Source organism: Lepisma saccharinum, chromosome 25 (assembly GCF_977018435.1).
Source record: "Lepisma saccharinum chromosome 25, izLepSacc3.1, whole genome shotgun sequence".
Lineage (NCBI taxonomy): Eukaryota > Metazoa > Arthropoda > Insecta > Zygentoma > Lepismatidae > Lepisma > Lepisma saccharinum.
In genome coordinates, this window is record NC_139253.1 from 5,922,084 (window position 1) to 5,939,460 (window position 17,377).

At 37.4% G+C, this 17,377-nt stretch overlaps 1 protein-coding gene across 1 annotated transcript; it reads right to left on the bottom strand.

Moving 5' to 3' along the window:
* Nucleotides 1-44: 44 nt before the first annotated feature.
* Nucleotides 45-17,155, bottom strand: LOC145978999 (sodium-coupled monocarboxylate transporter 1-like). The gene is made up of 11 exons (XM_083112059.1): nucleotides 17,024-17,155; nucleotides 14,423-14,582; nucleotides 13,161-13,226; nucleotides 8,937-8,988; nucleotides 8,458-8,525; nucleotides 6,026-6,180; nucleotides 4,876-5,016; nucleotides 3,718-3,826; nucleotides 3,064-3,173; nucleotides 1,603-1,780; nucleotides 45-167 (listed from the first exon to the last, which is right to left on the bottom strand). The coding sequence occupies exons 1-11, from the start codon at nucleotides 17,152-17,154 to the stop codon at nucleotides 45-47; spliced, it is 1,293 nt and encodes a 430-aa protein (XP_082968185.1). The 5' UTR covers nucleotide 17,155.
* Between the last annotated feature and the right edge of the window lie 222 nt (nucleotides 17,156-17,377).

Here is a 17,377-nt window from a genome sequence, read left to right on the forward strand (position 1 = left end):
GGCCAGCCTTTACACCCGGAGTCTGCACCATGTTCCTGACGTCATCAACACAAACACACACACACATATACTGTACTCACCGTTGAGTTGCACCAAGGGTAGAACATTCCTAGAGTAAAAATCGAGCAGATAGCTCCGAAAGCAATGGCAATGAGGCTCCAAGACATCTGTATTCAAATAAAGAAACATCAAAGAGCCTTAGTCATAGTTTGTAGAAACAATATATCATGGTTCATACTGAGAGATAGTTCTAAATTCCTTAAAACATACAGGGTGGCTCAATAAGTCACTTAACACCCCCAGTACAAGGCCACTGTGGCATGACCAATCGCATTGTGGATGCTTGTACTGCAATAACTCCTGAGGTTCTTCAGAATGTGGTAAGGTCATGGGAGAGACGATTACACGTGTGCGCAACAGCGCAAGAGAGACGTCATATTGAGCATGTGTTATACCTTTGTGGTATTGTTAACTCTGCAACAATTAAAGTTAGGTGAAAACAAATGTCACAGTTGTTTTCCTGGTGAAATTCAAGCCCATTTTGATATGTCGCACGACCCCCTCCCCATTTAAATTTCTGAAGTGGATTTCAAGATGGCGGACATCAAGATGGCTGCCGACCATGAGGGTGACCTCAATGTGGTTCCCCCTTGGCCAGGCAACGATTGGTCATCGCCATTTTCACGTTCCATGCCGCAGTGGCCTTGTACTGGGGGTGTTAAGTGACTTATTGAGCCATCCTGTAGAATCTTTCTTGTTTTAATTAACGAGATAGTTGAGACACATGTACAAAATAAGAAAATTCTAGAACACTTGCAAAAATATGAAGATCCTCTAACTCAGAAGTAAGAAAACTATTATTGATCGCTTACATACACTTGGTCCTTTAATAAAAAAAGTTTTCAAAACTGGAAGTCAAATATCAGTTATTTTAAATGCGATTACAAGTACAAGTTACCTGAATAATTATTGTACACTATGAATTGGTTCAGAGATATGTGCAATTTCTAAAGTTATACTTAGCTAGCGGATTGTAAAAATATAAATATTTATTATATAGTTAATTTATTGAGTGTGAGTTATTATATTTAAGTCCGATTTACGTTCATATATGGGACTGAACCTACAATTTAAAGTAGGATTTGAACCGATCCCGGGGAGTCAAAACAACTCCTAAATAAATTTACAGTTTACCACTAAGCCATCAGGGACGCTATTAGTTAATTGATTAGATAATTTCATCCATGAATGTCGTTTAACAAATCATTTAAGTATCTTTAGTATTAAATAAATATTCAAATGAAAAATGCACCGTTGCAAACACTAGACAAATAACTTTGCCTCTCTGAGCGAGCGCTGGTCCCGGGTTCGAGTGCTGGTGTGGCCACGGGTGTCTCTTTGCGAGTGTCCCTTTATGAATTTCATCAAATCACCATTCATCCTCATCGTCGCGAACAGCCAAAAGTGGCAGAAAAAGATGCTAAATTAGAATTGATGAAATTACAACAAACAGGGAATGTTAAAATTCATACATATTATTTTAATATTCAGTAAGATAGAAGTAACATGCATATAAATTTACTTTTGTACAAAAATATTTACCTGCAATATCGTCCCCATCTGCTCGATAAGGAACACAAGGGCAAAACCAATCAATCCATAGACAACTGATAACCACCTGGCCAGTTGTAGCTCTTTCTCGTCAGTTAACTTCCAATTTGGTGTCACGAAGTCTTTGATGGTGACGGTTGCCATCGAGTTTAGATACGTGGAAACAGTACTAGAGAATATGATATTAAATCAATAGCTAATGTTTTCATATTACACAAATTTAAACACAATATGAGCATTACCAGTGTTTGTAAGTAAGTAGTTAGGTTCTTGTAAACACAGTTATAATGAACAGCTACTTTTTTATAAGAATTCTGTTACTAGATACTTCCAAAATCAAACAGCTTGAACTGTAACAGAGTTACTTATCTGCAATAGAAGTAATGTTATCAACCGTTAATTTAAGACATTAAATTGTTAGCTGGATAATTTGTAAATAATGTGATGCTGAAGTGAAAAGATTATCGTGGAATCGCCTGAAGCAACGAAGCTATACTTCGTTGCCTGCTAACTTTATATGCTTTACACGTAATTCGTCATTTCTAATTGCGTGCGATGACTTCAGTGTTTTGGATGGATTGCTGCATTCATTTGGAACGTTATAATCAAGCTTGAGAGAAGTCATTGTGGAGAAAATCGATCGTGAGGATCTTCATTTAAAAGTGAATGAACGTTCGTGTTTAATTTTAAGGTATATCGATGCAGAGATGATACAATGAAATTAATAATCTTTGAAGTAAGCTGACGTCTTATAACATCCTTTTAAATTAGTAATAATATAAATATATGAAGATTTATATTATGTATTACAAACATAAATAAAACACAGGTAAATCTTCATCTATTTATTTTATTACAATTAATGATCATTGATTGTGTGCAATTTGTGGGCAAGAATATTTCCAGCAGAAAATATCAGCATAAGAAACTCGTCGCTACCTTTAATTTCTCCTTTGCTTTGTAGTTTATTACTGTAAAGTAATAACACATTTACAACTGCAAATAATGTCCACAAATATTTAATTTCTCTGTGTGGACGTTTCCAAATATTACCATTTAGAGAAATAAAAAAAACCAAATAGAACAAGTTCTATTATACGGCTTTAGGCAGAACTCTGTTCTCTTCCCGCCACTCAGTGTGACGTCACTTGGACGGTGTTACCTATTTTTTCGCATCGTTTGTCTCGATGCAGAAGCAAGCAAGAACACTCAACCTTCCTCACTCTTGCAAGATTATTTTTATGGAAGAGGAAATGTCATGACATGGAGAGTCCATTGAGACTATCAAAGCCTCTTTGACAAGGTTTGGCAACGGTGGTAACCGGCTTTTCGTCGTGATTGGCTTTCACAGGCACACCCTTATATATTATTGCATGCAGCTGTGGCGGGAAGTTACAGAGTTATGCCCCCTATCCTATAAATTGCCTAGTTCTAAAATATATCAAACACTACCTCAAAGCTGCACTGAAGAGTCCAGCCACAAACAGTCCAGGGAACCCAGGAATATCTCCCATCACATCCAGAACAAAGAGAGGTACCAACTGGTCAGGTCTCCCAACCCTCTGCGTTCAAAGAGAAAATGGCAAAAGTAATAGAATAATTACCAAAAATAAAGTGAAATTGTACAGACAGTGCAAGAAGTCAATAGATACAGATGTTCATTTACTATCAATTTATGTAGATATGGTATACCCATGCGTTATTGAAACCATACACACGTCACTAGCCCTTCCATAGCATTTTCCCGCTCACATCAGCAACGGCGGAACAACTGACATATGAATTCGAGCGAGCGTTCCGTGTGACCTTGTGAGCAGGGATGCCAACCACGAAACTGAAATCATTTCCAAGCAACCGAATACTGGTCAATTTTGAACACAGTCGTAACAGGATACATGCAAGTAGGGACACGAGGACTTCTCGGACACGGTGCACAATTAGAAATGTTACTTTAGCTCGGTTCAAGATACATTCAAATGTAGTTATCAGCGTTTTAATTCCTACGAAACTTTATCTCTGCTTGAAATAGAGAGAGCAACACACAAAATTAATTTCAGAAAATGAATGTAAAAGAATGGAAACCAAAGTAACTTGCTTTAGTCATACCTTAGTAGAAACTGGGTCGCAGTCGTAGTATTTAGCAAACAGCAGCAACCCAATGTAGGAACTCATGACTTTTGAGATGAAGAATGACACCGTTCCTGTTACTATGGCCCTGTAAAGAACAATATTTTTCAACTTTACTAAGAATATTGTAAATAGTCAAGACATAAGCACTAATTTCAAAATCATAAAATATATAACCAAATTATTTCATGATGTAAAAAACTAACATCTATACTCTGTTCCAGGAGTATGTGGAACAAGCGAACGAAAAAATCTCTGCACAAGTAGTTACTGGAGAAGGCTCGACCGATGAACACGTGAGAGGAAAAGGAATTGCATGGAGAGGGTAACGCGGCCCCAGCTACATTATTCTTTAAGAGAGAGGAAATGTTGTACGATAGACATACAAATATATTTCAGCAATCGTTTAAATTCGTTGTTTATGGTCCCGGGTTCGATACCCGGTGGAGGCACATGGTACAGTGGATCGGATCCCACTTTAAACTGTAGGTCCAGTCCCGATTAGCCTTTCTTGCATACCGTGAAATTAAAATAACAACTAGTCGATTAATCAAAATCCGTTGTTTATGTTTAAAGATCAATTTATACACAAATATTTTGGATATACGAGTAAAACTTAATGATTAGCATATGCATATGATGAACGCGAGAGAAAGTAACGTAGCTACAAAACCAGAACTAAAACATCTGACCAGACAATAAATGCCACCGTGTACTTTTACCAGCTGGAAAGTCTTTACGAGAAACTGGAAAACGTGGCGCTAGCGTTCGAGAATCTCTACTTGGCGGATAATGCAAGGCCACACGTGGTTAAGAGGTTAACCCTGACACCATTCTCCCGCTTGGTTGGGAAACACTGATGCATCCGCCTTATTACCCAGACTTTGTCCGTCCTGTTACCGTCTGCTCCGTTTCACTTGACATCTATATTAGTGAACGACAGCTCTGAAAACTAGAAGAGAGAAGAGCCACATTTGATGACATCTTTGGTTCACGTTCCGCAGAGTTCTCCCACGGTGGAATCCTTGGTCTTATGCTGAGGGGGACTACGTTTGACTTTCATTTTGCTTTTTGGAGTTTGAAGGTGATGGATGAAAATTCAAAACAAATTCCTTGATTACCTTTAAAGAAACTTACATCTGAGCTATCCTCAGCGTTGGAACTGACAGGAAGCGCTGTATCACGCCTTGGTTTCCAATCATAAATGTCAAGTATTGCACCGTTCCCCCGACGAAGACTGTCCAGAAAGTGAGTCGAGTTGTTGGATCTGGGTCCATGCTACAATACGGGAATATCAGTTATGAGTAAGCAGGAAGCAAAATATATGACACTGTTATCAAATTATTTCAAAAGAAATAAAATCTGTGATGGCTTACGGCTGAAAACCTGGGGTTACTAAACAAAAGGTATGGAAGGAAAGATAATGTGGAAAGAAATTAGCCAACAAAAGTCGACTTATGGAGTGCGGAGATGGTTATCTAATAAAAACATTCAATCTTTAATCAAATACAGATATATAGTAATAGTCGTCAAACCGCTAAGAATTACTTGGCCCTGGCATGTTATAATTACTGAAGTTGCTGCTTTACTTTTATTTGGAATGTCAATTATATTTTGCACACATTTAGAATAGGCCTTCGTGTACGGTAGTAATTGAACTATTGTTGAGGTAAAATTACAGTTATTGTACATTAGGATTGTAGATATCGCTGTCATTGTAAGTGCATCGTGGGATTTACCATCCTTAGTCATTAGTAATGCTAAAACGTATTTTATAAAATGTCTAGAATAAAAATAGAATATGCAATCTTATGATTAAATGTGTATAATTGAACTGTCATTTTACTAACATCTTTCAAAAGACAAACGTGATAAGATAACGTATGACATTATATACTTATAGTGTTAATAATATATAGATAATTTCAAATTTAGTCTTCCAATACGAGAATAGAAAGCAAATTTCATTTATCATGGAATAAGGAAAAATAAATAACTGTGCAAATATAATAACGACAATTGTATTAATTAACTCTTTTTAATTCAAATATAAGAACTCACGGTGTGTCTCACGGACACTTCTGGTTATGTAACAATAATATTTGTTTTCAATGGGATGGGATAGTTACAACGCAGAATTGTCCGTGACTGTACGTTCCGTTTATTTAAGTGCGTGCGTGTGCGTACTTGTTTGGAGTTTCATAGTGTAACTGATTTCAATTAGACTTTGACAGGTAATGAGTGCAGGTAAGAAGAATAAATGCTCAATAAAATAAAATGCCATTACTTGAAGAATTCCGTTCTTCCAGAGTCTTCGTTTCGTTTCCACACTTCAGTCCAACCTCCAACCTTCATGGAGCCCCTCACGATTATGGCTATTTGAGCACCTATGATGACTACTGCTTGTAAAGTGTCTGTCCACATCACTGCCTTGATTCCACCCTGAAAGAATACAGACCAAACTACCAGAGATATATTTGCATCGGCTTTAACCAATGTCTAGTATCCCATTTGGAAAATGTATACACTATATTAGGTATAGGTATTAGGTATATCTCGAAGTAAGTACTGATATTTATTTAAGTACTTGTATTATATTGCTGAAAAACAACATATAACAGTTGGGCTGAAAAGTTCATAGGCTGACTCATAGATGGCGTTACTAGAATTAAATCCATGTGTTTTTACTTAGTACTAACCTTCAAAAGATACGTGTATAAATTTCACAGCTGCCGGATAATTAGTTCGTGAGATATAGCATTGTGAGTGAAGCAGCTTTTGTTATTGTGAAAAAATGGATAAAAAAGAATTTCGTGTGTTAATAAAGCATTGCTTTTTGGCGAAAAAAAATACTGTTGAAGCCAAGGCTTGGCTTGATAAACATTATTCGGACTCTGCACCAGGAAAATCAACCGTTGAGAAGTGGTTTGCTAAATTTAAACGAGGCGAAATGAGCATCGAAGACGATGCACGCAGTGGATGCCCCAAAGAGGCTGTTACCGATGAAAACATCAAAAAAGTCCACAAAATAATTTTAAATGATCGTAAAGTGAAGTTGATCGAGATAGCTGAGACTTTAAAATTATCAAAGGAACGTGTTGGACATATTGTGCATGAATATTTGAACATGCGATAGCTGTGTGCAAAATGGGTGCCGCGCGTGCTCACAATCGATCAAAAGCAATAACGTTTTGATGATTCGGAGCAATGTTTAGCGATATTCAACCGTAATAAACACGAATTTTTCCGTCGATATATTACAATGGATGAAACATGGCTCCATAACTACACTCCAGAGTCCAATCGACAGTCAGCCGAGTGGACTGCACGTGATGAACCGAATCCAAAGCGTGGAAAGACGCAACAGTCGGCTGGCAAGGTTATGGCATCAGTATTCTGGGATGCGCATGGTATTATATTCATCGATTACCTCAAAAAGAGCCAGACCATCAACAGCGATTATTACATAGCGTTTTTGGAGCGTTTAAAGGATGAAATCACGAAAAAACGGCCCCATTTGAAGAAGAAAAAAGTGCTGTTTCATCAAGACAATGCACCGTGTCACAAATCAATGAAAACGATGGCAAAATTATATGAATTAGACTACGAATTGCTTCCCCATCCACCATATTCTCCAGATCTGGCCCCCAGTGACTTTTTCCTGTTTGCAGACCTTAAAAGAATGCTCGCTGGAAAGAATTTTAGCACTGATGAAGAGGTAATTGCCGAAACTGAGGCCTATTTTGAGGCTAAAGAGAAATCATACTATAAAAATGGCATCGAAAAATTGTATGACCGCTATAATCGTTGTATCGCCCTCAAAGGCAACTATGTTGAATAATAAAATCGAATTTTGTCAAAAAAATATTTTTTACTATGTTAGCCTACGAACTTTTCAGCCCAACTGTTATTTCTAATACAGAAGTTTAAGAAAAGTTACATATCAATTCAAAATTTCGCAAGAAAAATATAATAAGATTAGCACATACTAAAATATTACACTTGAATAATAAAATCAGTTCTATTAATTACATATATCCATAAGAGCTTACTATCAGCCTAAGACTCACGTTACGTTGGTGAAATTAAACGTGTTACATTGATGATAAAAAATCATTACCATCCAACAGATTGTAGTAGCATTGTGATAAAAGGAAATTAGGATATCTATTAGAATTAGAAATGGCATAAATTGCAGAGTAGTTAGTTCTAAGTTCCCTTACAATAATTTTCGATTATAAAAATGAAATATCAAGTTGTGCATTAACTAATTTGCAAACAAAATTGTAATCATGAGCATTTCTTATATCCAGGAGGCTCTCAATATGGAATTTATCTAACAACTTATAATAATCATGATAAAACCTAGAAAGTCTGAATTTATAGTGCAAAAATTAAAAAATTGTCTAATTTGTTGTTTAATAGGAGCAAGTTGCATTAGGCATTAGCTCTTTTGCATGAGTGATGCTATTCTGAATGAAATTTGTAATCAAAATATTCGACACACGGCATGAAAATCCATGTGAGCAAATGTAGTACCAAGTGTAATGTTCAATATTTCTTCACAAATTATGACATCCTTTGAAGAGTAGTTTATTATATATTCAGACTTATTATTACCTACAACAAGGTAAAAGTGCTTCCAAGAGTTTAAATATGAAATCGAGGAGTGAAAAATATGAACTAAATAAAGAAGATTGTCACAAAACATATACTTACTAATGAAGTATAAAGAATGCAGACACCAAATGTGATGGCAATCACCAAGTAGATATTCCATTTTGTCACTGCAACAAAATTGAATATATATATATATATATATATATTAATTGTTCCAATTAACAAATGATCAAATGTTCCTGTCCTAATCTAAACAAAATTTATGGATTCTCTTAAAATAAAACTACAGCCCAATATAGTTGTTTTTTTTAAAAAAAACTATTTATTACAATTGCCTATATAATAAATTTGTATGCTAGAATATTACGTTTCTGTCATTTGAGTCGCGTTTATTTTGCATTATTCTTGTACCAATCGGGTTAATTGCGACTATGAGGATGAATAATGAACTGATGGGACAAACGTAAGAAGACATTCATGCCTGAACCGGGTTCGATCCTCGGACCTCTAGCTTCGTAGCGCGTTACGATAACCACTCCCCCGGCGAGGGTTTATATTTAGAGACAATAGTTCCTTACCTTGGTTTAAGGCCAAACTTGCAGCATATATAGACATAGATGAATATAGAACCTGAAAAATTAAGGTCTGTTATGGTTGACATATTCATTGTAGGCACAATTATACCAAACTTATAAAAATGTCTGATTTAAACACAAATTAGCACTACTTTGAATGAAACTTTGAAACTAAAAAGATTCCATTATCGCTATGAATGTCCTAGTGTGTGTGTTTGTGTGTTAATACATTCATTTGTTACATTGATTGATTGATTGATTATTTTACTTCGCTTTTCAGCCACTTTTTGCTAATCGCGTAGATGGGAATGAGTGATGTATAAGATGAAGGAACACTCTCAAAGAACACCCATGCTCAGACCAGGATTCGAACCCGGGACCCCTGGTGTCGTAGCGCTTGTGCTAACCACTCCTCCTCGGAGGTTGAAAAGTTGTTTTATTTTACTTCGCTTTTCAGCAACTTTTGGGTAATTGCGAAGATGGGGATGAAACACGATGAGATGAAATTCATGAAAGGACAATCACAAACACACATGGGCAGGATACAACACATGGGATTATAATGGTTCTGAGTCCAGACGTCAGAATCTCGTTAGTACTCAAAAGGCAGTCCAGGGTGTACTACGTGGATCAGAGATTGACATTTGAGTCCTTAGGGTCAAGTCACGTCACCAATACACCAATTTATTTGTGTGTGTGTGTGTGTGTGTGTGTGTGTGTGTTTGTGTGTGTTTGATATGTAGGTGGTATGTATGTATCTTAACATACGAGGTTGGTTCAAATGAAAACCTTAAAAGTAAAAGTAAAGTCTCCCCCTGTGCTTAGCACCACGCCATGAAGTTAAAATTGCAATAAAATTCCAAAACGTTGTACGATTGATTTGAAAGTTGGCAGGAGTTATCCTTGTGGTTGAAAGAATGACCAACAGGTGGCAACATGATGCTGCAACACTGAAGAAGGAAGCAGCGTCAGTGCAAAGATGGCCGCCTCATTGTCAACATGCACCACGTTAGAGCAGCAATGTGTGATGCGTTTTTTGAGTAGCGAAGGTGTTACATCGCAGGATGAAAGCGCAGTACGGTGATTCGTGCGTATACCTGCAGCAAGTGCACGAGTGGTGTAGAAAGTTTAAAAGCGGCGTAACTTCTGTCGAGGATGCCCCGCGATCGGGCCAGGCACACCGCGTAGTGACGAACGAAAACATCGCCGCAGGAGAAGAGCTTCTGAAGGAAAACAAGCGTATTACTGTGAAGCAAATAGCCACCATTTTGGATATTAGTTTTGGTTCAGCACACAATGTTGTCCAGGATATGCTGCGATTCAATAAAGTGTCGACGAGATGGGTGCCACATCAGTTGACTCCTGAATTGAGAGACCATTGCGTCGATGCCCTTGAGGAACTTTTGCGTTGTTTCCAGCTCGAAGATGATGGATTTCTAGAAATAATTGTTACAGGAGATGAAACCTGGGTGCACTATCACCAACCTGAAACAAAATGATCGAGCAAGGAATAGCGCCATAGCAATTCGCCAAAACCCAAAACATTCCGCACCCAACCATCAACAGGAAAAGTCATGCTCACTCTCTTCTGGGATGCAAATGGAGTAATTTCTTAGCATTACATGAAAAAGGGAATAACAGTGACCAATACTTCTTATGCAGAACTGCTCCAAAATTACCTTCGACCTGCAATGAGGAGTAACCGACGAGGATTTATCACTTCAGGTATATTGTTACTGCATGGCAATGCCCGACCGCATGCTGCCCGTTTAACGGTTGCTACAATCTAGGTTATGAAATTTGAATGTCTTAGACACCCACCTTATTCACCAGACCTCGCCCCCAGTGACTTTTATATGTTCGGACGGCTCAAAATGGGAATGGGAGACAAGTATTTCCGAAGCAATGAAGACGTGAAAACCGCAGTGTACGAGTGACTACACTCACAACCAAAAAAATTCTTCTCACGAGGTATCCATGCACTTCCGAAGAGCTGAAATACATGTATTGCACGTCATGGGGACTACGTCGAAAAATGATGTATGTCTAATTTTTCTGTATTTCTTCATTTGCCTCATAATAAATAATTAAGGCTTTCATTTGAATGCACCCTCGTATAAAGGAATCAGTCCTCATTGATTGACTCATCAAGGTACACACCAAACCCCTCGACCAAATAATCATTTAATGATGCAATGAAACGCATAAATGCCAGAAAATGATGAAGTAATTCTTGATTCAAGTACAAATAAGCATTCCAGTGTCTCTCTTGATTAATCCTGACACTTTTTCTCTTGGTGCATTCAAAATGCGTCAATTTAGATTTACGATGTAGCAATTTATGCATTTGAAGTGTATTAATTATATCTGGTGCATTTTATTTTCTGTGAATATTCCCAGGGGTATGAGATCTTCGAAAATATAAAAGAAGATTACAATAGGATTAAATACCTATGGGAGTAAAATGTAAGAACGGATTTGCAAAAGTAATAACGTCATGAACAAAATTAATTCCAGATAGCACGAAAGCTTGTGGCAAGCTTGCAGTAGCTTGTCAAAGCCAGTTCGATATGGCTTGAATCAAGCTGGCAGTGGGCTTTGACAAGCTTATATCAAGCATGCAGCTTTCTGCACAAGCTTGGTGCAGACTTGTCATGTCAAGGTTCCTGCAAGTTTGATGCGTGGTAACTATTTCGCTTTATTCAAGACTGATGCAAGCTTACAGCTTGCCAATATATGCTCGCAGAAAGCTTGTTTACTTTATGTGTACAGCTTTTTCCAAGCATGTTATCTGGGATGCTTGGGAGAGAATCCCTATTGATGGTCCATCACACCACTCATTGTAGCTGACACCCATTTCACACAACTATAAGTATAGCATTGTAGTAAGCAATACATATAATAAGGATAAGGTTGGGTATGGGAAGAGGGAGGAAAGGGCATCTCAACAGAAAATCAAATCAGAGACAGGTTACTGGACATAGACAGACAAGAAATAATAGCAGACTGCCAAACAAAGACCTCAATCAGGAAACAGTTAAGAGTAAGAGAATGGGGGGAAAGCGAAATATATCTAGGTTGTGGGGAAAAAAAGAAAGAGGCGCGCTGGCATGGTTCAGATTAGGGGAGGGGGTGGAAATAACTAAGAAAGAGAAACGAAGCAGGGGAAACGATATGTCCTTTGTGCGATGGGGAGGAGACGGACAAGCATATCCTACTTAACTGCCCTTCTACACGTGACCTAAGGGACAAATGGATGAAAAACTTAACAGGGAGGGAGGTGATAGAAGTGGTACACGACAGAATAAAGATAAAGGAAGCGGGGCAGCAAGTGGGGAAATACCTGGGGGAAGTAAGAGAACGGCGGGGAAAGCTATTAGAGAAGGCAGCGAAATGAGTGATCATGCTCCAGACGAGCCATCTTTATAGGGTAAGTGTGTGTAAAGCAAAATGTAGGCGTGTTTTGGTGAGAGTGCAGGAAAAGAGAAGCGGGGCGAGGAAGAAGGAAGAAAGACTGGAAGAAGAACTGCCGAGGGAGGGGAAGAATGTGTATATAGGGACAAAGTAAGAGACAGCTTAAAAGAAAACTAAATATAACAAAATATTGTAGAAAAATCAAAAATATGTAGTGCGTACAGTCTATGGCTCGCAAAAAATAAAATAAATCTGATTCTAATAAGGATTGGTCTTGTGGATGTCATATACATAAGGAGTCAATTGGCGTTGTCACGAACTTACTGAAAAACACGCCGAAATTCATACAATTCTGAGAAGCAACCTTGCATCGTGTTTTGACACTTGTATTTTACTCTTACCTGGATTTTCTTCCAAAAAGAAATATAAATTATATCGAATTTGAGTTGTGTTTTAATGATTCGATAACAAAGTTTTCTCTTCTGGCTGCACAAGAACTGCTCAGAATGGCTTTATTGTATGCGGCAGTGCGAGGGGGAGTAATACGTGTTAAAAATCGATTTTGAGTTCGTTGCATCCTTTACATAAATTTATCTATTCATTGTACTGAAATATTAAATATTTATTTGCCGTTCACGTACATTAATAAGGATAGTGACCATCTTAATGTATTTTTAAGTTTAAGTTTGAATCAAGCTTGATATGCAATAAGTCTTTACTTACACATTATATTTTCATAATCCCACAATTAGTCCTTACTTTGTTTTAACCATATACTTACCAGATTAAATATGAGAAGAAAAAATAACTTACCGAGAGAACAATAGATATTCCCGAAGCAATGCAGCGGGGAGAATTATTAAACCTTATGTGCAAGTACTGAAATGTAGTACAAAATACAAAATTTTATTGGAAATAAAAATTTTTGAATTTTTCTTAATATTGGGTAGCTATATTTTAGCGTTATACATAGGAATTTAAGATAATGATGTATTAGAAGGAAAATATGCAGAAAATATATCTTTTGTCTTTTCTACACACAAAACTTAAGAAAAGAGGTCCTAATTATAAGGCACCATAACCATATATTAAACCACTGTCATAACTTACATATAAATGAGACAATCATTTTAACATTAAGGTAGGCAGGAAATATTTCACATACAGTAAAACCTCGTTAAGCCGGACTTTGCTTAATCCGGACAGTAAACAAAAGCAGAATGCAAGGTTTTAAATGTGGCTAGAAGTCAACAACTTCCACAGCAAGAGTTTTGAGTGATGCAGAGCCTGGTCTGTCGGGCACATCATCATAATATGGGTATAGCGTATGTACGTACTGCATTGTATCTACAGTATTGCTTTACATTTTACTGTACCGTATAGTGTATTTAGGCCTATGCCCTTTAAATACACCATAATAAACGTGTTTTGTTACTATAAACACAGTTTTAATGCACTTTCTACTGTTCTTTTAGGTTATTTCAGTTAATCCGGACTTTCGTTAAACCGGTCAACTTATCCCCCCAATAGTCCAGATTAACGAGGTTTTACTGTATTTCTTTGAAAGATCTGCAGGTCCATGTTCACTACAGAATTAAATTTTTAAATGTAGCCGTTGTTTTGGTCCTACTTTAAATTGTAGTTTTATTATAAGCTATTGCTCAAGAGCCCTCCAAGGTCCTTCGCCTATCTCCCGACTGCCAGTCTCCCTCCCACAATCCTAGAGGTGTGGAGATCTTTAACAGGTAATATGGTGACGTAGGGTCAGCACGTCGCCATGCCGTTCCACAGTTGGAGTTCAAAGCACAGCGCCTTAGACCGCACGGCCAACAATGAGGACTGTAGGTTTATTCTTTAATAGTTTATCTTAGCATAAAGTGCACTTAAGAAATGTAAGTCTTCTCTATTTGAAAGTTTAGTCGGTGCTAAGCCTCCTAGTGTTGTTTTCTTTGTACAATTTTAATTTTTTGGTTGATTTTGACTCAATTTAAATTGAATGTACATTTTTCAAACACAAAATTTTGGTCACTAAAGTGAAATTAAATAAACAATACCTAATATAATGAAATAATTACCTCATATGAAGATGTCAGCGAAAATTTTCGAAACACAGGCATGTACATCCAAGCCACAATAGGTGCTACGGTGAAGGTAACAAAAGAATTTACAAACATTTGTCCTCCAAAAATGTACAATTCAGCAGGAAATCCCAGCAACAGTATTCCGTTGGTTAAGCTAGAAGAAGAACGTTAATATTTATATTTTCAAACACAAGAGGCAAATGCCCAATTATGTGTTCCACGTTCTCTTCTTCGAGTTTACAAAAGTTCAAGTAATTTGATGACAAGAAATATTCTTGCAATTACAGAAAGACAAGCAGACATGCATTATTTTCTTTCTCGTAAGCAAGGAAAAAATAAAGCGTGTCAAAGCTAAAACAAATGTACACAACATAAAATATAGACAATGCAACAATGAATTTTAATAAAAAAATATAATAATTACAATTTAAATTGAAGAGCTGGATATAAAATTGTAAGCCAGCGTGTATAAAAATAGCCTAGCTATATGCATACAAAAGTCAAATTTTACGGGGCCTCCCCGATGGCGCAGTGGTAGCGTCCATGCCTTGTAATCTAGGAGTCCCGGGTTCGATACCCGGTGGAGGCTGATAGTGGTTCTGATCACAATTTAAACTGTACGTCCAGTCCCGATTAGCATTTCTATACATAAAGTGGACTTAAAACAACAATTCAGTGGCCGTGGTGGCTCAGTCGGTAACGCGTCTGACTACCATGCTAAAGGTTCCGGGTTCGATCCCCGGCCGGTTCAAATCCGGGAACTTTTCTAACGATGGAAGCGGCCCCGGCGTCCACCCAGCGTCGAATAACATGCGTACCTGGGGAAAACCCTGGGGGGGGGGGTAAAGGCGGTCAGGGGCGTGATGCTGATCACATCACCCCACTCACGACCGGATCAAGAAAGTGTGGGGCGTTACCCCCACACCCCCTATACGCTTTCATGGCGTGGTGCTATGCAAAGGGGAACACTTTACCTTTTTATCTTTTTTTAAAACAACAATTCAATCAATCAAATTTTACGATTCTCAACGTATTAGCTTTTCACAAAATATTACATGCACATGTAATTGAACCACCACGTGCAGTCAACGGCAAAAATAATTGTAAGCAAATTGTCAACTGCTTATCTCATTACTTTTTTATTCTATATCCTGTGTTGTTTTAAGGAATGAAACTATGTTGGTTCGAAGAAGGCTTTGTTCTCTGCTAATTGGCGTCTTTATTTCAATTCATTGTCATCACATTGTGTAATTCAGAACGAATGAAAATGGTGATGGACAATTCGCCTACTGTTTCTTTCGCCGTTGGGTGTACAAAACAGTATATTAGGAAATATCAATATTATAAATTACTAATTATAAGAAAATAATTATAAATTACATAAAATATGGAAAATATACGTATAAACACAGTGAAAATCATGGACAGAGTATATAACTGAAAGTTACAATGTAAACCTCCTTAACGCGGAAACGGAACACCATTTAAATACCCAACGAGATGTTTTTATTCTCAGTAAGACGGAAATTTCTTCCTTTATTTTTTTCGCTCGCAAAAAAACAATGCAATACTGTAAGTGGAACACGCCTCTGTTGCCACTCGTTTATCGGTAACATTGTCGATATGAAAGAATGCGCTACAATACTCATAGCTCTTACGATTTCGTTTCTTTCTTTCATCTCTTCCCCCTCTTTCCCCCCCTTTCTTTGTCTATTTCTCCTCTGTTCTTGCGTCATCTTCCTATTTTTCTTGTTATCTCTCTTTGTTTCTTTCTTTTTCTTCACTTTTATCTCACTCTTTCTTCACCTCTCTTATCCCATTTTTCAATCTTTCTCTTTCCCTCTATGCACATCGCGCTACGACGCCAGGGGTCCCGGGTTCGAATCCTGGCATGGATGTTTGTGAAGGTACATTTTACTTCGCTTTCTGTGCCACTTTTGGCTAATTTGCGAAGATGGGGATGAGTGATGATATGATGAAATTGATGAATGTATCGCATTTTTATTCATGTGCGTACATGCATTAGTACTTTACATTATAAGTAATGCGAAATGTAAATCTGTCTTTCCATTATTTCCTGCAGCGCTCTATACTGTATTTAAAGTCAACCCTGTATAAGAAGGAAAACTGTTAAGACGAACAATTTTGCTCGGAACCATCATGTTCCGGGATAGACTGGTTTTACTGTATTCAATTTGACGTCATCACGCAGTGTGCTCTGGAAAAAAATAGGGTAAACGTACGAGAAGCCTTCTTGAAGCTAGAAGGTTTGCATTTCACCACATTACACACATGGTATCTGTAGGGATACGAAAAATGTAGAGAGTGCGCATTACTCATATGATCACGATTATAATGAATCACTTGGGCAAAGACGACACGCACAATACTTACCTGGCATGCTTTCAACGCAGGATCTGATGTGTTTGCTCGAAACATGGCGCAATGAATTGTGGGGGAAGTTGTTCGCTGAATATCATCCATTAAAATTAAAAATTTCTTCTGAAAATATGAATGTTTTGTTGTTACTAGAAGACGGAATTATATAAATTGCACATCCTCCTCGTGGGTATCATTTCACTGGTTTCTACTCACCTGGCAGCAATGGACATAGACGTTGGCAAACACCCCATTTTTTTTCCACCCAGGAAGAAGTCGTTGGATGTGTTTTTGTTTTTGCTCAAGACCACGTAGAACACTCCCACTGCCGAAGACAGTAGCAACATCCCCCCGAACACAACGTAATCTGCCCATGCTATGAGTGTTTCTGCTCCATTATTCTGGCAATTTCCTTCCATCTCTTATCCTGTAAGAACATTCATAAATTATTCATTTCATATTAAACACGGACAACAAAATTACAATAATTAATTTTTGTATTGTATCGTCAAATCAGAACTTATAAACAAAATGAAGAACTGAAAATTCCAAGATACATTTAATATGAAC

What these genes read in the sequence shown, in the direction of transcription:
- LOC145978999 (XM_083112059.1), bottom strand. Translation starts at nt 17,154, where the DNA reads ATGTTGCTACTGTCTTCGGCAGTGGGAGTGTTCTACGTGGTCTTGAGC. An exon ending in CTCTTCAGTGCAGCTTTGAG is followed by an intron (nt 1,781 to 3,063) that starts GTAGTGTTTGAT and finishes CATATTCTCTAG; the next exon opens with TACTGTTTCCACGTATCTAA. An exon ending in AGATGGGGACGATATTGCAG is followed by an intron (nt 168 to 1,602) that starts GTAAATATTTTT and finishes ATTTGAATACAG; the next exon opens with ATGTCTTGGAGCCTCATTGC.